General features: G+C 35.9%; 1 protein-coding gene and 1 long non-coding RNA gene across 2 annotated transcripts; one reads left to right on the top strand and one right to left on the bottom strand.

Annotated features, from left to right (window-relative positions):
- Positions 1–13539: 13539 nt before the first annotated feature.
- On the bottom strand, positions 13540–20978 carry LOC126823977 (uncharacterized). The gene is made up of 5 exons (XR_007681401.2): positions 20751–20978; positions 16404–16954; positions 15834–15868; positions 15584–15678; positions 13540–14529 (listed from the first exon to the last, which is right to left on the bottom strand). It is a non-coding gene; the product is annotated as an uncharacterized LOC126823977 (long non-coding RNA).
- Positions 20979–21009: 31 nt separating this feature from the next.
- Positions 21010–24904, top strand: LOC126823962 (uncharacterized). Its single transcript, XM_050553032.2, has 2 exons — positions 21010–21078; positions 22038–24904. Exons 1-2 carry the CDS (start codon positions 21015–21017, stop codon positions 23399–23401), a joined length of 1428 nt encoding a protein of 475 aa, XP_050408989.1. The 5' UTR covers positions 21010–21014; the 3' UTR covers positions 23402–24904.
- Positions 24905–25847: the final 943 nt, after the last annotated feature.

Here is a 25847-nt window from a genome sequence, read left to right as displayed (position 1 = left end):
GCAGACGGTTTTACTGTGTCCACATTTTTGGCATTTATAACAACGAAGAGGGTTGGAAATATACGAGTCCACAGGTATGTTTAGATAACCTGCCTTGAGAGTCTTTGGTATCTTGGGACGATCGAAAGTGAGGATATAGGTGCTAGTAGGAATTACCTTATCTCCTCGGCGTACACTAATTCTTTTTATATGTGAGACGCCTTGAGATGAAAGGTATTCCACCATTTCATCCTCACTGCTGCCTTCAAGGTCCCGACATCGAATTACTCCTCTACTTGAATTCAGTGACCTGTGTGGAGACACCTTGATAGGGATGTCTGCCAAAGATGTTGATTTAAGCAGCATGGTAGCATGCTGCTCCTTGGCACATTCTATCAAGAGTGTTCCATTTTTAAGTTTTTTAATAGCCTTGGGCTCGCCAGCTAAGCCAGCAATGCCCTTGGTTATTAAAAATGGTGAAACCTCGGCCATGCCTTTGAAATTTTGCTTTTTGAATTAAAAATTTCAGAAACGTCCTCTGTATTAGGGCGTTTCTGTTTTGTTTTTCGTTCTTTAATTGGTGTGGGGGGGATTGGGGAATCCATGAAATATATTTTTTTTTATTCACCCCTCGTCGTCCCCCAGGTTACTTTCCTGTCTACTAAGGGGAGGACTAGCGCGGATATCCGGCGCATGGCCTCAGGGCTCGACGAGGGGTATACTCAAGCCAGAAAGTAAAAATACTTATCTAACCCGATTGACCCAAGCCGCCGCTCTGTAGAATGTACTCAGGACACAAAGGTAATTCTGCTGAGTATAGAAAACAACTAAGCAATTTAGAAATGTACATTCTACAGAGCTAAAACGACCAAAGCCGATTGATCAGAGTGGGCCACACTGACCTCCCGTCTAGGTGAACCATGGGCCAAAGTAATGTGTTGCAGCGAAAGGGCTCGCAAACCAAATCCCCACTCAATTACCAGGATTCCACTCTCAACCGACACGGGTCGCAACGCACGGCAAACACGTTGCCCCATTACAGGGATCCTTTCAGTCGCCTCTTACGACACGCAGGACATACGGATTGTATATTCTTATCACCCCCTACACCCCATGGGGGTTTAAAGACGGAACGAAACAGCAAATAACCACCAATTGGATTAATTATTATGTGTAATTACTGACTACAGGATTAAATTTCCCGCAACAGAAAGGGGGATACCGAAATAATAAACTGTGTATTTAGTATTTGGACTTCCTGGACAGCGAACCCCGCTAATGACCTATTTTTAGACAGACGCCATTTTTGTACAATCACATCAGTTGATTCAGCGTACCGTTTAAGCAAAGACAGGGCTAAATGATTTTTCGACTCACGAATAAAGTAAAATAAATAAAAGAATATAATATTTTATTATTTTTTTTTCTAGTCGGCAAAATAAAGTGGACTAAAATACCGAGCGATGTCATTTTGGTCTGTATAGTTGTAGCCACTCTGCGGTGGTGCGAAGGTATTTCGGTATCGATATGCCCATTATTCGTTCCATCAATTTTTTGGGACACCGAAATTTCTTTAAATTGAGTAATGGCTATGGATTTAAAACGGTTCAGGCGGTATATATAATAAGACGGTGACTCCGAAACATTTTTTTAATTGAGCGGGCGGGGTGGGGGGACTGTGCGCCACATTTTATTTCATTATTTGTTTCATTATTTTTTTCAAGACTTGGAATAGTTTTTCAAAAGTGCAGTTGTATAAAGACTATCTTTCAGAAGTGTTAATGTCATCCAGTTCTATATAGACTATCTTTCAGAAGTGACGATAAAATGATCGGTTTTTTAAACAGTCTTTCAGAAGTGATCATATATATGCACTATCTCCGAGAAGTGTGAACGGCATGCAATTGTATATCGACTGTCTTTTAGAAGTGACGATAACATGCTGTGAAAACAGACCATCTTTTGGAAGTGTCGATGAAATTAGCATTTCGGTGGAGTTTTTATAACACTTGAAAGGAAGTGTCTTTGGAAATGTTTTTAAAGTGAACACGTCGCTTGAAGTGTTCCTAGAAGTGTGTTAGAAATGAACATTTCGGTTGAGTTTTTTAAACACTTCAAGGGAAGCGTTTCTAGAAGTGTGTCAGAAATGAACACTTCGTCGGAAGTGTTCCTAGAAGTGTGTCAGAAATGAACACTTCATAGGAAGTGAACACTTCATTTCGGTACGGGCACTCTCATCTTCCTCTTAAGGCGAGGTTTTGGGATTAGGAGGAGAATATGAATGGAATATCACAATGCCCTCTTCCTCTAAATCAGACACTGTCATTACACTAAGGCAGGGGGATATCAGACAATCGTTTTCTTCTAGGGCTTATTGCAGACATATCAACCCATGAATGTGTCTTCGTCGTTTATTAACAACAGCTGAAGCAAGAAAAAGATGTATGAAACCAAAAGCGTAATCTTATAATTCTAACGAAGCGATCGAATGGAGTGTTTATAGTGTCCGTCATTTGGATTGAAATCAAAGTCGCCGTTTCGTATTTGAAGACGAATAATTAAATACGAAACGATGCTATTGTTTTTCCTTTTATAGCGTGAATTACTCGGAGATTTTTAAAAAAGGATCCCAAAAGTCCCGATAATATCCATCATTTGAATCCGGATAATCCCATGTCATTATAAGTCATAATTATGGGCGTCATTTAATCTTGACTTGATCTACTCTGAATATGCTCTTAATTAAATACCATTTGTAGTAAGAACTGTGTGTACACACCCCTTTAGTATCTACGTACAGTCAATGGGATGAGAATATACGATTAATGTACTCTGTTGTCTAAAATAAAATTATTACCTGATGATCTCGCCATTACTTGAAGACTTTCCTTTCTGTAGGAAAAGGAACAAAATGATATTAATAGTAAATTAATCGTTCAGCAACATTATTACACGGTAATATTTTAAGCACACGAATTAATATAAAATTAAGTTTTATCTTCATGTATATAGAGAGTATACTGGCCTGCTATATGGACCAGGAACCACGCGCGATGTCATCGTAGCCATCTAAAAATTGTGACCTCATTGCACTGATGTGTAATTGTCCACAAGTTTTGTGTCAATCGTAATTGATCTGGCAGAGTCTTAGGCTTTTCTAGAAGACGCCCCCCCCCCCCCCGTGTACACATTGGTGTGTACGTAAAATAAATACCCGATGGCAGTTGTAATTCGATATAAGAGTAAGCGGTAGCGCCACTGTCCTTGCAAATTTCCCTCACAGCAGACTGGCTGACGTATGGCCGTCTTATTAGCCCAACGAGAGCAGAACAGTTAAACCTCATTTCATTTCTTTTCTACAGATGTATAATATTTTACGAAGAGAAATGTTTTTTATCTCGTGTTTTGAATTTCAGAATCTTGTTTCAGCTTTTTTATATCGATTGTAAAATAATTAAAAGTATATATTTGTAAAATAATTAAAACTATATATGATATATAAGCTAGCTGTTTTAAAGGGGGTTACCTTTTTAAAACTATATTTTATTATTTTTATTTATTTATCTTTACTTCTAAGGATCGTCATTTCCATTTGTCGTACAATATTTAATATATCACGTCTTACTCTACGTCATAAACGCCGATGGTAGTCATTTTCCACTGCCAACTCATCGTCACATGTAATAAACCATTAACGATGGTGGTAGTCATGTGCCTTTACGGACAATGTATAAATTCTTGCGGTTTAATCCACGTTAAAATGTACCAAGTCTGATTATTTAACTTTTGCCTATAACGTTTTTTAGGACTTCGAATTCTGTCTTATGGTTTGGATTGTTCGTACTTGTTTTTTTTGTATTTAAATCGGTTTTAATCGAGGTTCATCGAAACATTTCAGGTATAATGGTATGGTGTTAGTTCCTTTCATAAATCTAAGGTAATATCACATCTTATTTATGTTGGGTGAGAAATTTCTGTGGGATTTTTAGGTGTGCTTTGCCCCTTGAAATGAAATGAATGGGGTTTAACGCCCTACTGTTCTGCTCCGACTTGGCTAATGGAGATGGTTTTCCTCCTTGACAGTGGTCCATGGTGGAGACCGTTTGGGTGGAACGAACAACTGCAGTCCCTTTCACAAGTAGGTGTGTACGTAAAACAGCCCATAGTTGGAAACTGACCCATTAACCTGGAGGGTGTCGCGGTCTGGAGGGTGTCGCGGTGGTATAGCTGATGTGGTAAGCTGTTTGAAGGTTGGGGGTTTTCCATATCTGACCGACGCCGTATACTGTCGCACTTACCTTGTTAGGATCAATGGTCAAGTGAGGAAAGTGCCCAGACGTTGAAATGGAACAAAAAGTCAAGGTACAAGATCTCGTGACAGTTGAAAACGTCATAAGAGTAGGTCGTCGAGCCACTGTTCAGTTAAAATCGCCGTCATAGCTTAATGCATGCCGTGTGCCCGTCTTCGTTAGCCCAGTCGGCGCAGAACAATAGGATGTTAAACTGGTTTACTCTTGTTAGTGGTACAGGACGTTATACCCCCTGTTATTCATTCATCTATAATAAAATAGAAATTGTTGCGTTAATTATATTACAGGAGATATCGAGATATATTTTGTAGATCAGGACAGTTTATATAAATTTAACTTGAAATCTGAAACCAAAACAAAACTGCTAAGTCTACCAACTTTCGCTAAAGATGCATTCTTCGATTCAAGTCGAAACACATTATACCTGGCCGTTTCTAATTCTGTGAAAAGTTTCAAAACTGATGGTACAAGTTTAACAGACGGCACAACATTATTCACAGACAAATTCGGCCATGGTAAATATACATTCTTCATAAATCACAAAGTATGCATCTAAATGTATATATATATATATATATATATATATATATATATATATATATATATATATATATATATATATATATATATGTGTGTGTGTGTATTATATGGATACGGCTTCATCCAAAATGCTACTAGTTTTTCGTCATTCGCCAATAAAAAAAAACCAAAAAAAACATAACGGCTTTATCAATGATGACCATTACAAGGAGTCCATTATAGACCAAATTGTCGAATTCATCATTATTAACTAACAAGACGATTTTTTATTCTTAACGTCAACTCATAATATTAGTGTAATTGTCGATAACATGTCGAGGAAAATAGAAAAACATTTTCTTAAAAGTAAATAAAATAAAACAATCCAAACCATTAGACAAAATTCGAAGTCCTAAAAAACGGCATGGGCAAAATAGTGTAATCAGGCAAAATAGTGTAACCAGCAAGATACGTTCCTTGAATTAATGGTCAATAAGTAACAATGGTCCATTAATTGTCTTAATATATCCCGAGATTATCCCCATTCGTAAATTATACCCATTTCAATCAGAAGCAAACAGATCTAAAAATACAAATTAAGATACCCCGCAAACTAAAATTGTAGTTTATGCCACAGAAACACTGACGTTGAATATCTATCAAATATTTAAATTTCCAGTTGAATCATGTCGCATTATAAGCCTACAATCGTTTGAAATTCATGATATTTGTTGAAAAGAAGTTCTATTTTTACTTTTCTGATGATAATATCGGCTGTGTTGAGTTAGTATCATTTTCGTTTCTCGATATTGGTAAATAACTAGGGTTAGCTCGAATTTCGATATTGGCGAAGAACGAAAAACGAGTAGACAGTTTTTCGATTTTGGCGAATAGAGAAAAACAAGCTACTTATTTTTCGATATTTAGATTTCAAAATCAAAATTACAGATTTTAGGGATAGATAGAGAACAACCAAAAAACGCAAATTTATTAAATAAAATAAAACCAAGTACGAACAATTCAAATAATAAATCTAACATAAAAAATTTAAAAATCATGTATGAGGATGTTTTTGCAGTGGATTCACATAATGTCTCCAACACACATTTGATTGAATCAGTTTTCTAAAACGAAATAAAGATATCATAAATGAGGATCGCCGGGGAGTGAATACACATTTAAAACTGAACTTTCTCCTTGATTTTTGATATTGGCGAATGACGAAAAACTAAAATCTCAACATTGACGTATATGTAAAAGATCCCTTGGTAGTTAAAATTCGATATAACAGGCTGTAGTGCAGCTGTCCGGTCAACAAACGTTCCCTCATAGCACACTGTATGGCCTATACCTCTCTTCATTAGCCTAGTCGAAGCCAAACAGTACACGAACGCGTCATTTCATTAGTCCGACGTTAAACCCGAAATCCTGACATTTAATTTATTTCAGATCATTTCACTAACTATTTTCGATTTGTAATTGTCCATTACTACTTGTATTATACTAACGAGGAACATCTAAAGATAGTAAAAGTAGATACCAGAACGCCAGAAATTGAAATAGTCAAGATATTTAGGGGACATATTTATCATATGGAACTTCACACAGACGAGGACGACACTAAATGGTAAATACTGGATTATATCATGTATTCTTATAAGGTTTGTCATTGAGTCAAGTGACATGGTTTCATCTGGCCACAAGATAGGGTCGCGAGTTAACGCCGGGTCTGTCTTCCGGCTTTGTCCCACTGCTAAATACCCCTAAGCGCATGCGAATTATTGAAAGAAATGTTTGTCCAGAAATTTCCTAGTTTGTGTCTAGTGGACAATATAATTTCTCTCTCTAGATTACGTATAGAAGGATTAATAAGTTCTAATTCTAAGTTAGATACAACAAGTCTCTCTTTATTGTCTAGAAAGTTATAATGTTCTAATTCTAGGTTATATACACCAAGTCTAGATTACTTCTACACTCTAGTTCTACAATGATTGGTTATAATGTTCTAATTCTAGGTTATATGCACCAAGTCTAGACCAATACTCTAGTTCTACATTGATTGGTGATACTGTTCTCATTCTAGGTTATATGTTTTAATTGACAACGGTCGTCTGGTAAAATGTACCCTTGATGCCCGTTTGTGATAATCTTTGAACTTGAATCTGTTTTAATGTTTAGGTTTTATGGTGAGTTATATATTCTTACACTCCTTCTCGAATATAAACAAAACATATTTTTGTTTTTAAAAATGCTCTGCCATGTAATATATAGTTATGTCAGTGAAATTATCATAGGTCGTTGTCCAAAGGTTAGACTGGTTTGGGATGTTTGAAGGACCTAAATGTTCCGACCACTAAAACTATATAAGGACACTAGCGGTTGACACAGTCTTGCACGGGCATATTCCAGTCTTCATTAGCCTATTTCGAGTAGAACAGTGGGACGTTAAACCCTATTTTATTTCTGCACGGGTATAGCCATGGCCCGGAAGTGACATAAGCGGTAGTCCAACGCCATCAGGTCTATATTACTTCCCGGTTCGAGCTACGCCTATACTTTAGCCCTAGTGTAACTAACATCCCGGAATAGACAGACGAACAGACAAACGACAGTCACAAACATTAGTATAAGTGGTATCGATCGGGTTTGCCTATTGACTTTTCATGGATTCATTTTTATTTCTAGATATAGTTGACAACGAATTTCTAAAGCTTCGTGACGTCAATAGAACCTTTATAGCTAAGCTCGAACGCTATCAACACCCTTAGTTGGAAATCTACCGACATCCTCAGCTTCAAATATATAAACAACCTCAGTTTTACAAATATCAACACTCAAAGTTTCCAAAATACTTACACCTAAAGTTCAAAATAACCTTCAAGAAAACCGTCAAAATTCATACACCCAAACCAGGCTTAAAGCCCAAAATACCTACACCCAAAGCTCTAAAATACCTACACCCAAAGCTCCAAAATACCTTGATCAGTCAAATTGCTCATCGCTACTTAGCCTAAGCAGAAACTGTTCATTATCGAACTTAGTCAAGGTATTGGTGTAATGAAACTATACGCCACGTTTCTTCACTCTCACTGAATTAGAACTAAAATTATCGTGTCCCAAAGTATCAACCAATCAAACTGCTTATCTCTGCTTACCCTAAGCAGAAAATGCTCATCCTCGAATTCCACCAAGAAATTCATCTATTGGACGCCTCTACCACGTTTGAACATTCTACCTCAATTAGAAATATAGTTATTGTATTCAAATTGCTTATCGGGCTGCTGACCGTAAGCAGGCAATGCTTATTATCGACCTTAGTCACGTTATGGACGTAATGAAACCATACACCAGTTGTTATATGAGATTGTGAGAGGATATCTGACAATTCAAAACAGAAATTAACTGTCACTAGAAAAGAGAAAACGAAAAAATATAGAACAAGTCCGTGTATTACCATGTTTTTTATTAAGTATATAAGGATGAATAAACACAAGTGAATGTACGGACTACTGGACTACTTCTATTTTTCTTGTGAATTGTCAGATATCCTCTCACAGTCTCACAACTTTCGGTCTTCGAAGGAATTGTTAGTGAGAAGATATTCGCCCGTGTATCTGTTGTCACTCGTCACTTTTGTCAGTTATATAGAAGGATAACTCGTCTTTTCCTTTTGTGTTCGTCACTTCCTTTTGTAGAAACTTTGATTACGCATCTTTCGTAACATAAATTAACTGTCACTAGAAAAGAGAAAACGAAAAAATATAGAAAAAGTCCGTGCATTACCATGTTTTTTATTAAGTATATAAGGATGAATAAACACAAGTAAATGTACGGACTACTGGACTACTTCTATTTTTCTCATGTTCTCTTTTTTGAATTGTCAGATATCCTCTCACAGTCTCACATAACAACTTTCGGTCTTCGAAGGAATTGTTAGTGAGAAGATATTCGCCCGTGTATCTGTTGTCACTCGTCACTTTTGTCATTTATATAGAAGGATAACTCGTCTTTTCCTTTTGTGTTCGTCACTTCCTTTTGTAGAAACCTTGATTACGCATCTATCGTAGCAATGATCTCTGTGTGAAAATTATATTTGGAACGTGTGATAATGACTGACACTAATATTGTCCTTTAACTAGAACTAATATTATCGTGTTCAAAAGCATAAACCAATCAAATTCCTCATCTCTGCTTATCCAAGCAGAAAAAGGCTAATCTCCAAACTCCATCAAGGCCAGTGGCGGCGCCCGGGGGGGGGGGGCAAGGTCTGCCCTCTGTTTCCCCCCCCCCCAAATAATTTTAGAAAATAAAAAAAAGTATTTGTGATACGTTTCGGTCATCAATACCTTCTACGGTGAATAAATCCCACATCCCCACTCAGTCATAAACTTGCATGTTGTAGAGCATTTCCGACAGTCTATTTTTCAAAATTTTCTTGGCGAGTTCCGCAATGGACTCGCTACTTTGGCGCTCACAAGGTGAATTCGTTGAGGTTCGCACGTGTGTTCGTTTGACAATTTGTTCTCTAGTCAGATAAACTAGTGATCAGGCGACGAACGGTATCTGGGCAGATCTATTTATCTCGACGATCGGTGCCTGGCAGAATACTGTAAGACAGTATTTCCGGCAGTCTATTTTTCAAAATTTTCTGGGGGAGGACTCCCTACTTTGACGCTCGTGAGTGGGCTTCGTCGTGATTCGCAAGTCCGTTCGTTTGACACTTTACCTCATTGATCAGTGCCTGAAATACTGCCAGGCTGCATTTCCGGCAATCTGTTTTTCACAATTTTCTGGGGGAGGCCCCCTACTCTTAGTTGGAGCTCGTGCTCGTACATATTGTTATATTTTACTCCATACCATATACTGCACTATTTTACTCCATACCATATATAGTGTTCTATTATACTTAATACCAAATGCAGTGTACTTTTTTACCCAATACCATATATGGTGTTCTATTTTACTCAATACCATATATAGTGTTCTATTGTACTCTCAGTCGTTTTGCTTTTGTAGTCAATACTATATATAGTGTTCGATTGGTCTTCCAAGTCCGCTTAAGATTACAACCTCTGGTACTGAGTCATTTGGCGTGTTTTTGAAGCCAGGACTGGGACGCCTGCCCAACCTTGTTGGGTTTCTCCAGTGTTCTCCCAATGTTAAAGATCACTGTGAACAAGCCAATTTTTGATGTAAAACTAAACCTTAGTTTGAGTCAAATGGTCGTCGAATCTTTCTTTCATCCCAATGTATAGACAAAACATCCTGCTTTTTTTCAGGCGAATCCAAAATTCAAGTGTCACCAGATTACAAATAATTATGGTTTTACAGGTTGTGTTCCTCCGAGCTACATAGCCCCTTTCTTATGGTAAAATGAAAGTATTTTTGACTTAATGTGGAGACACTTTAAAATGTTATAAGGTGTAGTAAAATGTTTCATAAATGAATGTTTTAACATTTTTGGAACATCACAGATAAAAAAAGATTTATTATCATTCAATGCCGCCAACGTGACTGCCTCCCAAATGTCAGTGATAATCGTTACTGTAAATTATCTCTATTTGGTTTAACTCACAGTATCTTACTGGTAACCGCAAGACTAAATGTCCATGCTGGTGGGCTATATCGTTCGTCTTATATTGCTGTGGAGGACGATGTAAGCTCACCATTCTTAATAATTCTGCCTCCATGTACAATAGCTCATGTTATCAAAGCTGCAAACAAATTTCAATCCACCCACTGGTGGGGTATTTCATGGTGCTATATGGACGCGTAACGACGTGTGGCGGTGCTGTGTTTAGTTTAGTAGCATTGCAAGAGGGTTCTTATAAAATACTTACTTTGTTTTTGTTGGATCAATGTTAAGGCCTGTTTAGTTTAACCAGTTAGTAACCTCGGATTTTATGTTATTGACTTTTAAATACCAGGAAGCATTGGAGTGTTGTCCAAGAGCTTTCGTAACCTACCGTTCTCGAGATACCAAACCTTTCCAAAAAGCTTGTGAACACGATATAGGCTACAGGATCACATTCGATGTGAGGCATTGGGACATTGAGAGGTTGAGCCCTATCCATTTTCCCAATTTCCCGTCAACCTCTTACAAATTCTAGGCATATCGTGTATGGCAACCGATTGTTTGGTTATAAAAGTGTAAGAGTGGTGATAATTCAGGAATGGCAAGCCTCTTTGATCTGGTCGCAGTTAATTGGTCATTTTATTTCAGAAGGTATATTCTGAAAAAAAACGATGGAAGAAGCTAAATTGAGCATATCAATTTCTGTGTGGAAATCGTCACGTAGTCACGTTTTGGAAATTTTGTCGGAACCCACGGAGGGAAGTACCTATCAAAAAAAAAAAACATCTGCGGAAACTGTGCTTCGTCAATAAAACCTTAATGTATGAATATCTCTAAGAAATATTAAAATACCGGTAACCAATTAAAAGGAAAAAAAAGAAAAAAAAAGGTTTTTTTTTCAAGAAACAGCTCTGAAAATAATAGAAAATAAGTATTACTTCCACTAAAACAAACGTGCGAATCCTCCTTCACAAGACAATATTAACCGAATCCACTTGATTTGTGGAATATCATTATACCCCTCCCTGATATACGAGTGACCCAATTTACGCAGGCGCAGTGGTATTGTTTATGTTCGAAATATGTGGTATGTGTCGAAATATGTTAAATTTACAAGAGAATAATAGATTTTATCGAAATGATAGGCCTTAAGACTCGACGCAGAAAGTAATGGGATGATAATTCCAGGTAGGTCGTTAAGTTTTAACCATTTTAATTAAATATTGAAGAAATAGCAAACACTTTTCTAGTCATAGTGTTGCCTAGAACAGACAGTGGCTTTGCGTTTCATTTAATATCATTGATAAGAGTTATTGGCCCTGATCCGAATATAATACTTTTAAGTCCACCGAGTAAGACGTGCTCTTATTATCTTATTCTGAAAATACCATTATATGCCAAGATATCATGCTTGCGGTTAGTGACTTTTTGATTATTATTACACCCTCAGAAATGAAATGAAATGGGGTTTGACGTCCTACTGTTCTGCTCCTATACTGGGCAAATGAAGACGGGCATACGCCATACAGTGTGATATGAGGAAAATTTTGCCTGGGCAGCGGCGCTATGGCCTTCTCTTATATCGAATTCCAACTGCCAAGGATCTTTTACGTGCATTCCAATATATACACGTGACCTCGGTTTTCCGTCTCATCCGAAGGACTAGACAGCTGTCCTTGTCAGGCCCTCCGCTCTGCACCACTGACAAGGGGAAACCACGTCGGAAAATCCAGATGAACTTTCTCGGCCATTCAGGGATCGAACACCCGACCTCCAGGCTAGCCACCGTGGCTCCCCCCTCAGAAAGAGGAACTCATGTTTGATTATTATTTCACCCAGGCCAACCTGTGTTCATTTCCTTGGTTCTGATATTACATATTTATCAGATTTTATTGTTGAGATTAGAGCTGTCTGTATACCATATGCCAAAATTAATCAGCCCTTACGCAGTGGCACACTTTTTAAAATGGACAGATCTTGGTGCCGAGGATGATATTGAGGCCAAGTCTGAAGTGGACATTAAGTTCGACGACGACCGAACGCCGACTGCTAACGTAATTGGCGTCTGTTGGGGGGGGGGGGGGTGTACGGAACAGGAAAGGGTTATCCTTAGATCGAAGACATCATGCGATAACCTGGTTATCTACGGAGGAATGATGCGATTACCGATATTAAACCATTTGATATTAAACCAGTGGATACTTACTTGTTGGAATATTCTAAACAAAAGAAAGTTGTCTGTGGATAACTCTTGAGGTTCATATATTTCCAATCTGTTATGGTATTTTTTTTATTTTCTATTTTACCGCGTGCCTGGCTGTATGGGAAGGGGAGGGGGTACCCTTCTTCGGGTAAACAATGTCATGGTTGTTTCAGACATTTTGTTGTAACTCAAAGAGGGTTATACTGACTGTATTCGTTAGTTTCAACTTGTGTATGGTATTACGGTATTTTATTTTATTTTCTATGTTACCAAACCACCGTGATTCTTGAATATATATTAAAAGATATGACTATGAATCTTTGGTCAGTTTAGAATAACAATACAGATTGAGAGGGGGGGGGGGGGTTAACGTCCACTCCACGCAAACTAGGTTAGTTCGGGACTAACATATGATTCAATTTTATTTTAATAATTGTCTTGTGCGTAGGGCTCTTATGCAGTGGTAGGAAACCGGAGGACCCGGAGAAAACTCACGAGGTATGACAGGCGACCCTACGCCTTGACATGTATAACAGCGGAATCGAAACCACGCCAGATGAATCAATGACAGACCTTCTGATACAACGCGCACGCGCTAACCATCCCCCACCCCAATTCAGATTGAAGATCCGTGACTCATTATTATGTGTCTTATAATAAAATAACTGAGAATACACAATGACACGGGTGAAGTTTTTAATCCACGCCAGGCCACATCACCTCTCTAAACAAAATTATAGATATAACTGAAAATAATCACGAATTACCTCCCCTTTGACTACATTAGCGGACAATTCTTATAGGAATCCATTAAAACGTAAAAATAAGATGTAATTTATCTGAATATGGTAATTAGTGGACACAGAATAATATGAACTGTTACGGCTCCACGATTGCTTTAATGGGAAATATAAAAATAGCAACAAAACAGCAACACACTAACTACCAACGAGTTATACACGAGTTATTTATTTGTCAGGTAAATATTAAAATATATTTCGCGGAGTAGAAACCAGTCATAAAATACGATTATTAACACCTAGGTTTTGTATTACAGAAAATCAAATATCTACCTTGGGATTTCAACTCAGGATTAAGACCCCCTCTTTAATAAGACCAAGCTACTATTAAGACCACTTTATATCAGTCCCAGCATCGGTATTAATACCGGGATTTCACTGTAAACTTTGTCCCAAAAAAGTATCCAAAGCGGGCATTTACCCCAAAAATTAGAACAGCGGGTTTTTTTTCTGTACAAAATGACAAAAGGTGTTTTTTTTTTCTCAAAATATGTGAAAAGCAGGGATTTTCCCGAACAAAGTAATAAAAGCTGTGATTTTTCCCACACTTTCGCTTCTGGTTTTCTTACATCTGAGTAACCTCAGTAAGAATAATAATCGTTCTATTATTAATGAAAAATCTACACTTCAAAGCTCGCCCTTTCCATTTTTTCTTTTTCATAAGTGTGAGGTACTCATTGAATTTCAAAATACGACAGACATCTTTAAGTACCGTCATTTATTTTCTGGTACTAAAGATAGAAACGTGTACTATACATAAATCGTAAAAAAACGATTCCAACAGCAAAATAAAGCTCGCAATGACTAGCTCAAACCCATATTTAATTTTGTGAATTGTTAGTTTTGTATCTCCACAATGACACACAGCCACGTACTTGTCTCTTTGACACACACAGATACACAGATATTCAGACATTCATCATCACTGCATGGTAACAGTTACTCGAATGGGATATTTACAGAATGAACGAATATTTTCGACATCAATAACATATCCCAACTACTTGTGCGTAGTCAATCCATTCGGCTCATTCATTCAGTCTTGTTTACATCAGTGAACAACACCATACGGTAAGACAGATTGGTTAGAGAAACCCCTAACCTCCTCACTATAAGTTTTAGGTACAGAATATTGTGTGAAATCTGAAATGAATAAATTATATGAATATACTACTAAATCTACTTCTATATATCTTATAAGGATTACTGTAGTAAATAATATTGATATATTTTTATTTCAAAAATTTACTTGCGCAATTAGGTCTTTATGAGTCAGAGAAGAAACCAAATGTCAGAATTGACAATTCTTCTTCTTGCTTGACCTTTGTTACTAATTGCAGCCCAGGCGTTCGCCCAGTCGGTAACCGACATCCTCCTTCCCCACCCGATACTCTACAATAGGCATAGCACAGAACAATCATTGCTCTACAACAGGTACAGCACAGAACAATCATTGCTCTACAATAGGCACAGAATAATCAATACGTCATATACAAAACACGTTAGATGGCATTGCCTAGCGGTTAGAATGGTAACTCAGCTGTCTTATAGTCTTCAACCCATACGTTAATCCCATCGTCAACCACCCTCATCCTACCCACAGATACTTATAGTATGGACACCCCAGAACAACCCATACGTCATAGAGAATATTTTACTGCAGAAAACAAAATTAAGAAAATTGACTCGGCAATAACTGGAATAGCAAAATACATGGTCAAAGTTTATAGAAACTGTTTCGGACCTTAGATGTACAGTTTAAAGGGTTGTTCACCTCTAACTTAATATTATCCATCATCGCCGACAGTAAAAGGGGAATTTAATATTATTTAATTTCAATCAATACTAATGTTATTATCTTACCGTGAAAAATATTGGATCCAGCTTTAAAATATTTAAATACACAATAGAAATTTTATAAGCAGTGGTTTTCTCCTGTCATTTGTAATAAGTGGCCATGGTGAACAATGCAAACATATCCCACAAGTCGGCACGGATGTGAAATGACAAACCCACTGATTTGTAGACTGGACTAACAATTGCCATTCAATTTGAACTGCGCGCGTATTTCGCCAAAAAAAAAACTAATTTACAATAAAAATGTATAAACTGACCCATTTTTGTCCATTTCCAAGTTCTAAAGAATAGATGGTTAGCCGTGTATTATGATTATGAAAGATATAGATACATTATTTACCTGTTAGTGGACTTGTTGTTCTGGCTTTCTTGGTTTGTATGACGTCATTATCTGGAAGGAAATTCGTGTTTTCCAATGGACGGGTACGATTGTTTCTAGAAAAAAAACCAGACCAATTTCTCAACCAAATGGTAGACATGAAAGTGATAGGAAAATGTTTAATTATCGATGTCGATTGTAAGTGTGCGTATATTGATTTAGATGAGAATATTCAGCTAATGTACTTTGTCGTCTAAAATAAAATTATTACCTTAAAATCTCGCCATTATTTGGTGACTTTCTTTTCTGTAGGAAAAAGAACAAAATGATATTAATAGTACATTAATAATACAGGAGTTTTATCTTCATGTATTTAGAGAATATACTGGCCTACTATATGGACCAGGAACCGACTGTGACATCATTGTAGCCATCAAAGAATTGCGACGCCATTGCATCGATGTGCAATTGTCCACAAGTTTCGTGTTGATCGTATTTAAATGGGCAAAGTCTTATGCGTTTTTAAAAGAGCGTCGACCCGCCCCCCCCCCCCGCCCATTCCCGCCCCCAACACACGATGAACACCATAAATTATATCTGGAGAAGTGACATCACTGGTGTCGATCCAACACATGTCACGTCTGTAGATGTTCTAATGGCCCTTTAAACCGTTGGGGGGGGGGGTACAGTTCACGGTGTTTAAGTTACAGAATCAATGATTCCATGAATCAATACAGTCACTCTCCCAACCCCACCATAACCCCCGACTCAACCAAAAGAAAAAAGTCTAAAGCATTACGACAACACCAACAAATGTAAAACAACAAAATAACCAACTAACTTTTTGAATTTCAGTCCATTTCACCAAACTCATCTCTGACTTTCCAAACGTATCTGAACGCAGTTGATATTTAGAACCCTTATCATTATGACATGGAATCAGCTGGCTACATGTATAGTCATCGGTATCAGTTATCACGGTAACGTCATTTATATTGATTCCTGAAAGATCCAGAGAGGTTTCAATGACGTCATCTTTTACCAGGATACCAGCAGCACAATGGACGAGCCCATCAAACTCTAGATCAACTACCGCTGGTCCATCTTTAACATCATCTGTTGTTATATCAGGAATATTATAAACACAGAAACCATTTGACGTACAATTTATAACACAGTTATTTCTAGATACAATCGAAGTGACTGTATCGCCATTTATGTTTAAAGTAAATTCGACCAAATCGCTTTTGGTCAGGTTTTCATTCTGCTTTACAGCTACGTAAAACTCTCCATCAAAATTAAACATCAAGTCTGTATCATTATTGACGTCATAATGATATAACTTCTTGGTTGGTTGTTGAACACTCACACGCTCTGATTGGTTGGGAAATACTGAAAAACACAAGAAGAGTTGTTAGGTTGTGACAGTTGACGAAAACATTTACATTCACATAATAAAAAATATAGGTGTGACGTAATCTTCGATAAATAAAAATGTTCAGTATTTTTGTGTCTTTCTTTAATTTATTTTATATATATTAAAGATCAAGCAAAATGTCGATGATCTTCCCGACATTATCCTAGAACTGCAAGTTAAAGTCAGTATACTCACAATAACAGTTGAAGCTAATACAGTTGCGGGGAATGAATTACTTACCTTAACAAATAACAGTTGAAGCTAATATATAATATTATGAATTACTTACCTTAACAAATAACAAGTTTGAAGAAATGGGAAATACAATTGACAAACAATTGTTGGAAATTACCAACAATCCGATAAATGGTCGAGGGTTAAACAGAAGGACATGATCCACAGAATATCCCCACAAAGAAAAACATTTTATCTGATTATTCTCGCTAGCATAAAAAGACAACGATTTAATAGTCCTTTATATTCTAGGAAACGTTCCCCACAAGCCACTGTAAATGTCAAGACAAGCCGAAGATCTCCGAGAGAGACATATGTGACATTTTCAGAGGTAGTGAAAAGAAACAGACAACCTAAACCACAGAGAGAGACAAGTGGAAACAGAAAAACGCGGAGGTAAACAAGGACAAGGATCCAAAAATTATCAACACAGCATCAACTGGTAGAGATGTACACCTAGATAATTATATTCATATAAAATTAGATCAGGGTATTCAATCATCCCTAGAAAGAAATAGATTACAGAAACTTTCAAATAATGGGGATATCATTATTAAAGAAGCCGAGACGATAAAGGGGGTGACATTATGTTGATGAACAATATGTACTATAGACAGTATACTGTAGAACAGTACTATAGACAGAATACTGTAGAACTGTACTATAGACAGTATACTGTAGAACTGTACTATAGACAGTATACTGTAGAACTGTACTATAGACAGAATACTGTAGAACAGTACTATAAACAGAATACTGTAGAACTGTACTATAGACAGTATACTGTAGAACTGTACTATAGACAGGATACTGTAGAACTGTACTCTAGACAGGATACTGTAGAACTGTACTCTAGACAGAATACTGTAGAACTGTACTATAGACAGAATACTGTAGAACAGTACTATAGACAGAATACTGTAGAACTGTACTATAGACAGGATACTGTAGAACTGTACTCTAGACAGAATACTGTAGAACTGTACTATAGACAGAATACTGTAGAACAGTACTATAGACAGAATACTGTAGAACTGTACTATAGACAGGATACTGTAGAACTGTACTATAGACAGTATACTGTAGAACTGTACTATAGACAGAATACTGTAGAACTGTACTATAGACAGGATACTGTAGAACTGTACTATAGACAGAATACTGTAGAACAGTACTATAGACAGAATACTGTAGAACTGTACTATAGACAGGATACTGTAGAACTGTACTATAGACAGAATACTGTAGAACTGTACTATAGACAGTATACTGTAGAACTGTACTATAGACAGAATACTGTAGAACTGTACTATAGACAGGATACTGTAGAACTGTACTATATACAGAATACTGTAGAACTGTACTATAGACAGAATACTGTAGAACTGTACTATAGACAGGATACTGTAGAACTGTACTATAGACAGAATACTGTAGAACAGTACTCTAGACAGAATACTGTAGAACAGTACTATAGACAGAATACTGTAGAACTGTACTATAGACAGAATACTGTAGAAGTATTAGGTGATTGTAATTTCTATAAGTTGTCCAATTTAAATAATGAACAGAAAGTTAAAAATATAATAAATAAATTTAAGAGATGTATAATAACAAATCTGAATCTAAACATGCTAATTTTTATGGATTACCAAAGAAATTCAATATGCAGTATTGGAACAAAGGCAGGAATATGCGATACATATGCGATGATATAGATTTCTTGTGTGATTTACCTAGTATAAGCTGGACCAATAAAAAGCGCATATGTCACGTTTGGTGTTGAAAGCCTGTATATTGAAATATAACTAGGCATAAGATCAATACTGTATTTCTGGCTCATTGATTCCAATCCATCCGAAATACCGCCACGTGTCGCCATTAGTTCTATTATAAGAACAGGATATAGACATAATTAGATCACATTTACCACTGTTATCTAAAAGTGAAAAATTTAAATATATTATGAACAAAACAAATGTGATCAACGGACTTAAAATACCGCCGAACTTGAGACGAATTCTCACTTCCTCACAATCTGATTCAGAAAATAAAAAAAGGACTATTGTTTCTAAATGTGTGGATGGAAAGGGGTTTAACTTGTAAAACAATATTCGAAGGAAGCTCCATTAAATTAGACGAATCCATTTATTTTCATGTAAAATAAAGCATGACATGTCATTTATCTTATTGTATGTTATGGCTGTAAAGGGAAATACATTGGTAAAATAGAAGGTCAACTAAACCTTGAAATTAACCTTCATACATCGCAAATTTAGATTCCAAAAAATCGAACAACACCTTGAAGCGCACACATCGAAACGTGTGGAGGTGGAAAATTCAATATATTTCTCATGTACAGACTGAAGTCTTAAAATATTGATTTACTTGATTGTAAAGAAAAATAAACTAGAAATAAATAAACGGATATTATGGTGACAGATGAAATAATTATATTTTCTATTTTTTATTTACTAAATGTGTAAATATGTACATATTATTATGTTACATTTAATTTATATTTATAGTTACACAATGGCCTGAAGATGTTCAGTACAAACAGATATTTTGGTGTCTTTATTTGATTTACTGTACATATTTATAAGGAGAGAGGGAGATAGACTGTATACTGTATATATGTAAAGAGAGCGAGAGAAACTGTGTAGATATAGATATAAAGTGGGTTATATAAGCAACAGGGCATATTGTAATACATGTACATGTATTTGTATCGTGTTTATAGCAGAAAGTTGACCTAAATATTACCACTCCTCGGTTATCTCATGTATTTTTGTCGTGTATTTTGTACACGGTGAACAGTCCATTTGCTGATTACACTATTTTGCCTGTACCGTTTTTTTAAGACTTCGAATTTTGTCTAATGGTTTGGATTGTTCGTACTTGGTTTTATTTTATATAATGTGTATATTGTATATAACGCTATATATTTAACATATTATAGGGTTAAAGTTCACGGAAACACAATAACAATTAGTTATTGATTGTGGATCCATAAAATTGTACATTGTGCTTATATGTTCAATTACTAATGAATACGCGAACTAAATACCTATTAAAGACGTTATACGTCATTAATATGACTCATATTTTTGTCAGAAAATGTATTTATACTTAGGGGTATTTTTTACAATTGTGTTGTTGTTAAACATTACAATTTAATCTGTTTAAATCATTCAGGAAGTCAATCTTTTTATTCCAAAACATTTGTCAATTCTGATTTGATATTCAAATATCCCAATCACTTAGATACACGCGTATATTTTATTGTCATGTATAGAATTATAAAATTATTCATGAATAAAACTGTTTAAACTGTTCAATAGAAACAAAAATAAATCATATTTGATAAAATAACCAATTATTAGTAAATATGTTTATTTATTTGAAAGTTACACATTTATAAGAAATTATACATGGAGAGCGCGGCGATCATGGTTGATCTGACTCCCTTTAGGATAAGGGCTAGGGTTAGCGACATTAATGGGGTCACGATTTAGCAGAAAGATGGTAACTTACCCTTACCCCAGTTCTCCATTTTCCGATTTTTAATATCCACGAAGCGTATGTTCAGTTTGGTTTCACTCAACATAACTTGACTTTAAGACGTTTACATTTGTCGTCGTCGTTCCTTCATAAATATGAATTCTAAAATAACAAATTACAAATGGCTCCGTTTTTCCAAGAAATATTACACTCCCAGCTACGCCAATCTGTTATACCACGCAAGCGACTGTTCTCAGCTTCTATTGGTGATTCGCATACCACGTGACTTAAATATGTATGACGCAAGGTAGATACAATTGTATAACTCATCGATCTATGTTGAAAATAGATTTCAAAAGGGGTAAGAAATATAATTAATATATAATAATATAAAATCATACGATAAATGAATAATTGCAACCTTGTTGTGAAACAATCATATAATGTTTACGGTCTCCAAAACAGTTTAGGTAAAGTCTAGCAGACGTTTTTTCCTCTGTTCTATATTTAGGTAATTATAGAACACGGTATGCGTAAATGGGGCATCCACTCCACGACTCCCCCCTCCCCCCAAGGAAAAAGAAGTGCAGTCAGTCTCAACAAAATTATGCCTCGGCGACTCAATCAACTAACTGTGTAAATAAGCAATGCCCAAATAGAAGGAAAACATCCCAAATTCCTAATATATTTATGAATATGATTATTATACTTTCATTGGATATCACAATACGCGCCAGTTTTTCAAAGCTCAAATTTGCTAATTTATATATATTCCCTACATCAATATATCGAAGATATTGATCAATCTAAATGGTATTATTATTATCACTTTGTACGTTCTTGCAAAATTCTTAATAAATAACATGAATTCCCATGCGTAGTAATCAATTCTACTCATGTTATACGTGCTTTCTGACCATCAGAATATCTTCCCCAAAAGATCAGTGAATGGAATTCCTAAGAGCACACCTAAGGTGCTCCGTCCATGGCTATGTCACTCATATTAGGGGCCTGTGGATCAGTTGGTCTCATTTTTGCTAAACACTCCCCCCCCCCCCCCCCACGAAAAAAAATAGTCATTTTCATTTTCGATTTCAAATTACCTTAATTTCTTCACATTTTCCACAGTTAAAGCGACATCTACGCAGCGAGAAACACAATTCCGGGTTTTTTATTGTATAATTAAGTGCATTCATTTAGAGAGTTCATTAACGCCAAGATACCATCTCTCAATACGTTGCGTGATGTCGATTTCTTACAATTTACATTATTTCATTAATTTTGTGTTAATATTTTTATATCTATTGCTCTCTCTTACAGCATATAAAATGGAACCATCGTTTACGGACTCGGTAATCAATGAAACACTTCGCCTACAGTACCCAAATACAATGGAAGGACCGTTTACAAATCCCGATTATGTGGCCCCAAAATATAATAAACCACTCAAAGTCTTCCTGGAGGAGGAAAAATGCATTTTCTTAAAAAAGATTATTACAAACTGTGGTATAAGAGTTGTTCGGCTTAATTTGAACAGTCCAGGAGGAATTAATCAGCCATTAGGCTGTGGCATACTTTTTAGAATGGGCAAAAAGGTATACATTCAAACTTGTGAACATGTTGTTAAGGATCTGAGTGTCTCGGATAAATTGGATAATATTGTGGTTGACTTCGAGGACGATCGACTGCCGACTGCCGACGCTATTGATCACTGTTGGGGTGGATGTAAGAAACAGGACAGGGCTATTCTTTTGTTGCAGACATATCCTGGTCGTCTACGGAAGAGTGATGCGATTCCCGATATTAAACCATTCGTAGTAGATATAAAGGTTGGTGAAATAAATCTCCATCAGCCATTTAAAGGTTTGATTGAATACCATAGCAGTCAACATGGGTTTGTAGTTCATGCTTTAAAACTACAAACTCCGCCAGGATTGGATGCTGATACCACAGTTACCTGTAAATTCCTTATAGACAATTCATCAACCACTTGTTCTATGCGAGATGTGTGTTACTGTAGTGAAACAGGCTGTGCAATAATATTTGTAGGAAATGATACAATACCTACAAAGGCTCGGGAAATGTTTAAAGACAGAAGCTGGTTGGAGGATATCAACAACCCACTTGTTTATGTTATATCGTACCCCAACCCCGACAGTCGATTAAAATATATCAGTATTGGTGGTCTGTATGAAGGAGTAAGAGATGAGAATAGTCATCTCAATTATAATAAACGTACTGACAAGGTGTCGTTAGAAATTGAATATAGTGGAAGAAGGGGCCCGCCCCATATACCTAGAATCTATTACACGGATTTCAACGGTGACATTCATCCATATACAGAGGATGAGAGAGGGGGTGTGAACAGTGAAGGGGGTAACAGTACTAATCGCGTTAAGAATATTTTTCGGACAGATTCTAAAGGTAATATGTTTTACCTTCAGATGGATTATAGTACTCAGAGATTGTACAAGATTGACAATAACGCGATATCAAAACAAAACGTTGTATTTGCACACAATGATGCTGAAACTACTAACGGTTCTAGCGGTGGATGTGTGCTAATAATAGGTCCAGATAAGAGTCAACCAAATAAATACAAACACATAATAAATATGCATTATGGTAAAAGTATCCAGGATCCTATAAATAAATCTTTAATGTACGATTATTGTGGGGAATAAAAGTGAACTTTTAAGGGAGTGTTCGGGATTTCTGCTCATTGGCGCCTGACTATTTGTGGGGTTTGTTAACCTCGAGTACAGGTGCACGTGAATGTTACAAATGACGTGTGAAATACCTGGTTATTTTAACCGTGGGTTTTGTAAAACTGGCGTATACAGAAACATTATGTGACAGATGCTAATTGTGATATATTTCCTATGTTTTTTTTAAAATCTTTAAAAAGAAATCTGTAAAGGCCAACATTCAAATTATGACGTGTGAATTGCATGGTTAATTTGATATATTTTGATATATTTAAATGCTTCAATAGAAAGCTGTGATGAATTTAATTGACGACATATATTTAATACATGACGAGATATTATAACAAAAGACAAAATGTCGCCATATTTATTTATAATTTTTACGTTTCTATGTGAACAATGTAGAGTATATTATTATTAGTCAGAATTATTTTTATGTGATTCTAAAATTTGTCCTTTTGTAATTCCATGTGTCATCACATCATATCCTGTATAGATTAACATCTCGGATATATATTTTATTAAACCAGTTTTAAAACATTAATATATATTTTTTATATTATATTTTATTCAATAAGAATAGGATTGGGGAACAGGCCAGACCTATCTCACCCATCTCCCTTCAACAAAATAATATAATTACAGTTTGTTTACTTAAACATATGTATATAGTCGAAACTATTCGTATTGTGTTATTAATTAATACAATTCTGAAAGTATACAATATTATGTTTTTTCAAATAAAAAGATTATTTGATACACATATTGTTTGATGTTGGCTTTTATAAGGCCTGAAAGTGTACTAACATGTGACAGCGTAAACAACAGATGGTAATGATAATAGACGATTAATCTATTATTTAATAATTTCTACACCTCAGAAAATATTAAATTATTTTGTTCAACGGAAGTTTCCGTAGAGCCTTACAATAGAACTTTTGTTGGTAATGTTTTTTTATGGTTGTATTTGATAAATAGATACATAAATTGATGATAATAATCAGATAAAATAGATAAATCTGGTCAGGTACGTAGATTATAGAGCAATGTAATATTATATTTATCTAATAAAACGAGATAACAAAGAACATAATAAATATATAAATAAATAAGATAACAATTACTTACTCATGTTCACCTTCCTTGCATACCATTGGATAGTTTGTATATTTATCTATTTGTGTATATATGCTGGATAACGACTTGTGAAATCTTGTTGAAACGTCACAGTGAAATAAACCATAGTAATTGTTATTCCATGAAAATGTACTATTTGATTCAGATTTATCTATTATCCATTTTATCGTTAAATTTTCTAAATGCATTTAAATCTCTGTCATTCGAGAGTTGATTATGGGTTTATCCTGTGTATAAATTAAAGTCTTAATAATGTGTAACATTAGAGGGACAAAATAAAATTCCGCAATAGGCAGATTTAGCTCTTACATACATAAATCTTTCAGTATTACACGTTAAGAATATGAAGTATTCCGATGATATCTTCAACTGTCACTTTATCGTTCTAAATAAGAATATATATTTTAAACCTATAATTAATATTCGAACATGGCTATTTGGTATCAATACTCACAAGAATATATATTTTAAACTTATATTTAATATTAGAAAACGTCTATATATGGATACTGATATACTGGCAATGGAAAACGTAACGTTGCCAGCGGCTTGAAATACAGCCCTAGTATGTAATTGGTTATGTGGAGATATTATTTTCTCTTGTCGTTCTTAATACATCAATATGCGCCCCCGCACCCTCCCACCCCGCCCATTATAGCCTTTTCAGTCCCTTTGTTATTAATATCTTTACGTTAATAACATAGGGGTTGTAAAATCTATGGCGGATACTCTTTTCTAAATAACTGGCCGAATCCCGAGATCTTCGTCTGTAATGATAGACAGCGCAATAGCTATTTATATCTTGACCCGCTTGCGGCCTGCCTCGCTGACGCTGTAACTGTCAAATTTCTTCACGCATATCTGAATACTTGTGTAATGTCACATTGACATAATATAGTATAGTATTATAAGCGTTGATTCATACAACTTAAACATACATTGTCTACGAACTACTCGTATTTCGAATTCCAATTGTCACGGGTCCTTTCTAGTGGCACCTTAAACCTTAACATGGGGGGTGGGGGTCCCTCCCCCTTAGAATCGGAAGGGTGGGGCGGACGAATAGGTCTTTGCCCCCCCCCCCCATGATTTTGATCGCCAGGACAGATTTTCAGGTTTATATTCACATGATGGTGAGCTTGTTTCTACGTATCTGGAACTGAATCGCGACTTGGAACAAGAATTGACATTCTTCAAGTGCCAGTTTTCGGCCAAATCTATTTCACAAAATCGAATAACAATTGTGACCTGTAGAGTGTTCAGAAACAAATTGTGGACGGACGGA

The sequence above is a fragment of the Patella vulgata genome, chromosome 6 (genome assembly GCF_932274485.2).
Source record: "Patella vulgata chromosome 6, xgPatVulg1.2, whole genome shotgun sequence".
Taxonomy (NCBI): Eukaryota; Metazoa; Mollusca; class Gastropoda; family Patellidae; genus Patella; species Patella vulgata.
This window is presented reverse-complemented; position numbering and strand designations above follow the sequence as displayed.

Coding starts and splice junctions, on each gene's coding strand:
- LOC126823962 (XM_050553032.2), top strand. CDS start 21,015: ATGACGCAAGGTAGATACAATTGTATAACTCATCGATCTATGTTGAAA. Junction 21,079..22,037: donor GAAAATAGATTTCAAAAGGG/GTAAGAAATATA, acceptor TCTCTCTTACAG/CATATAAAATGGAACCATCG.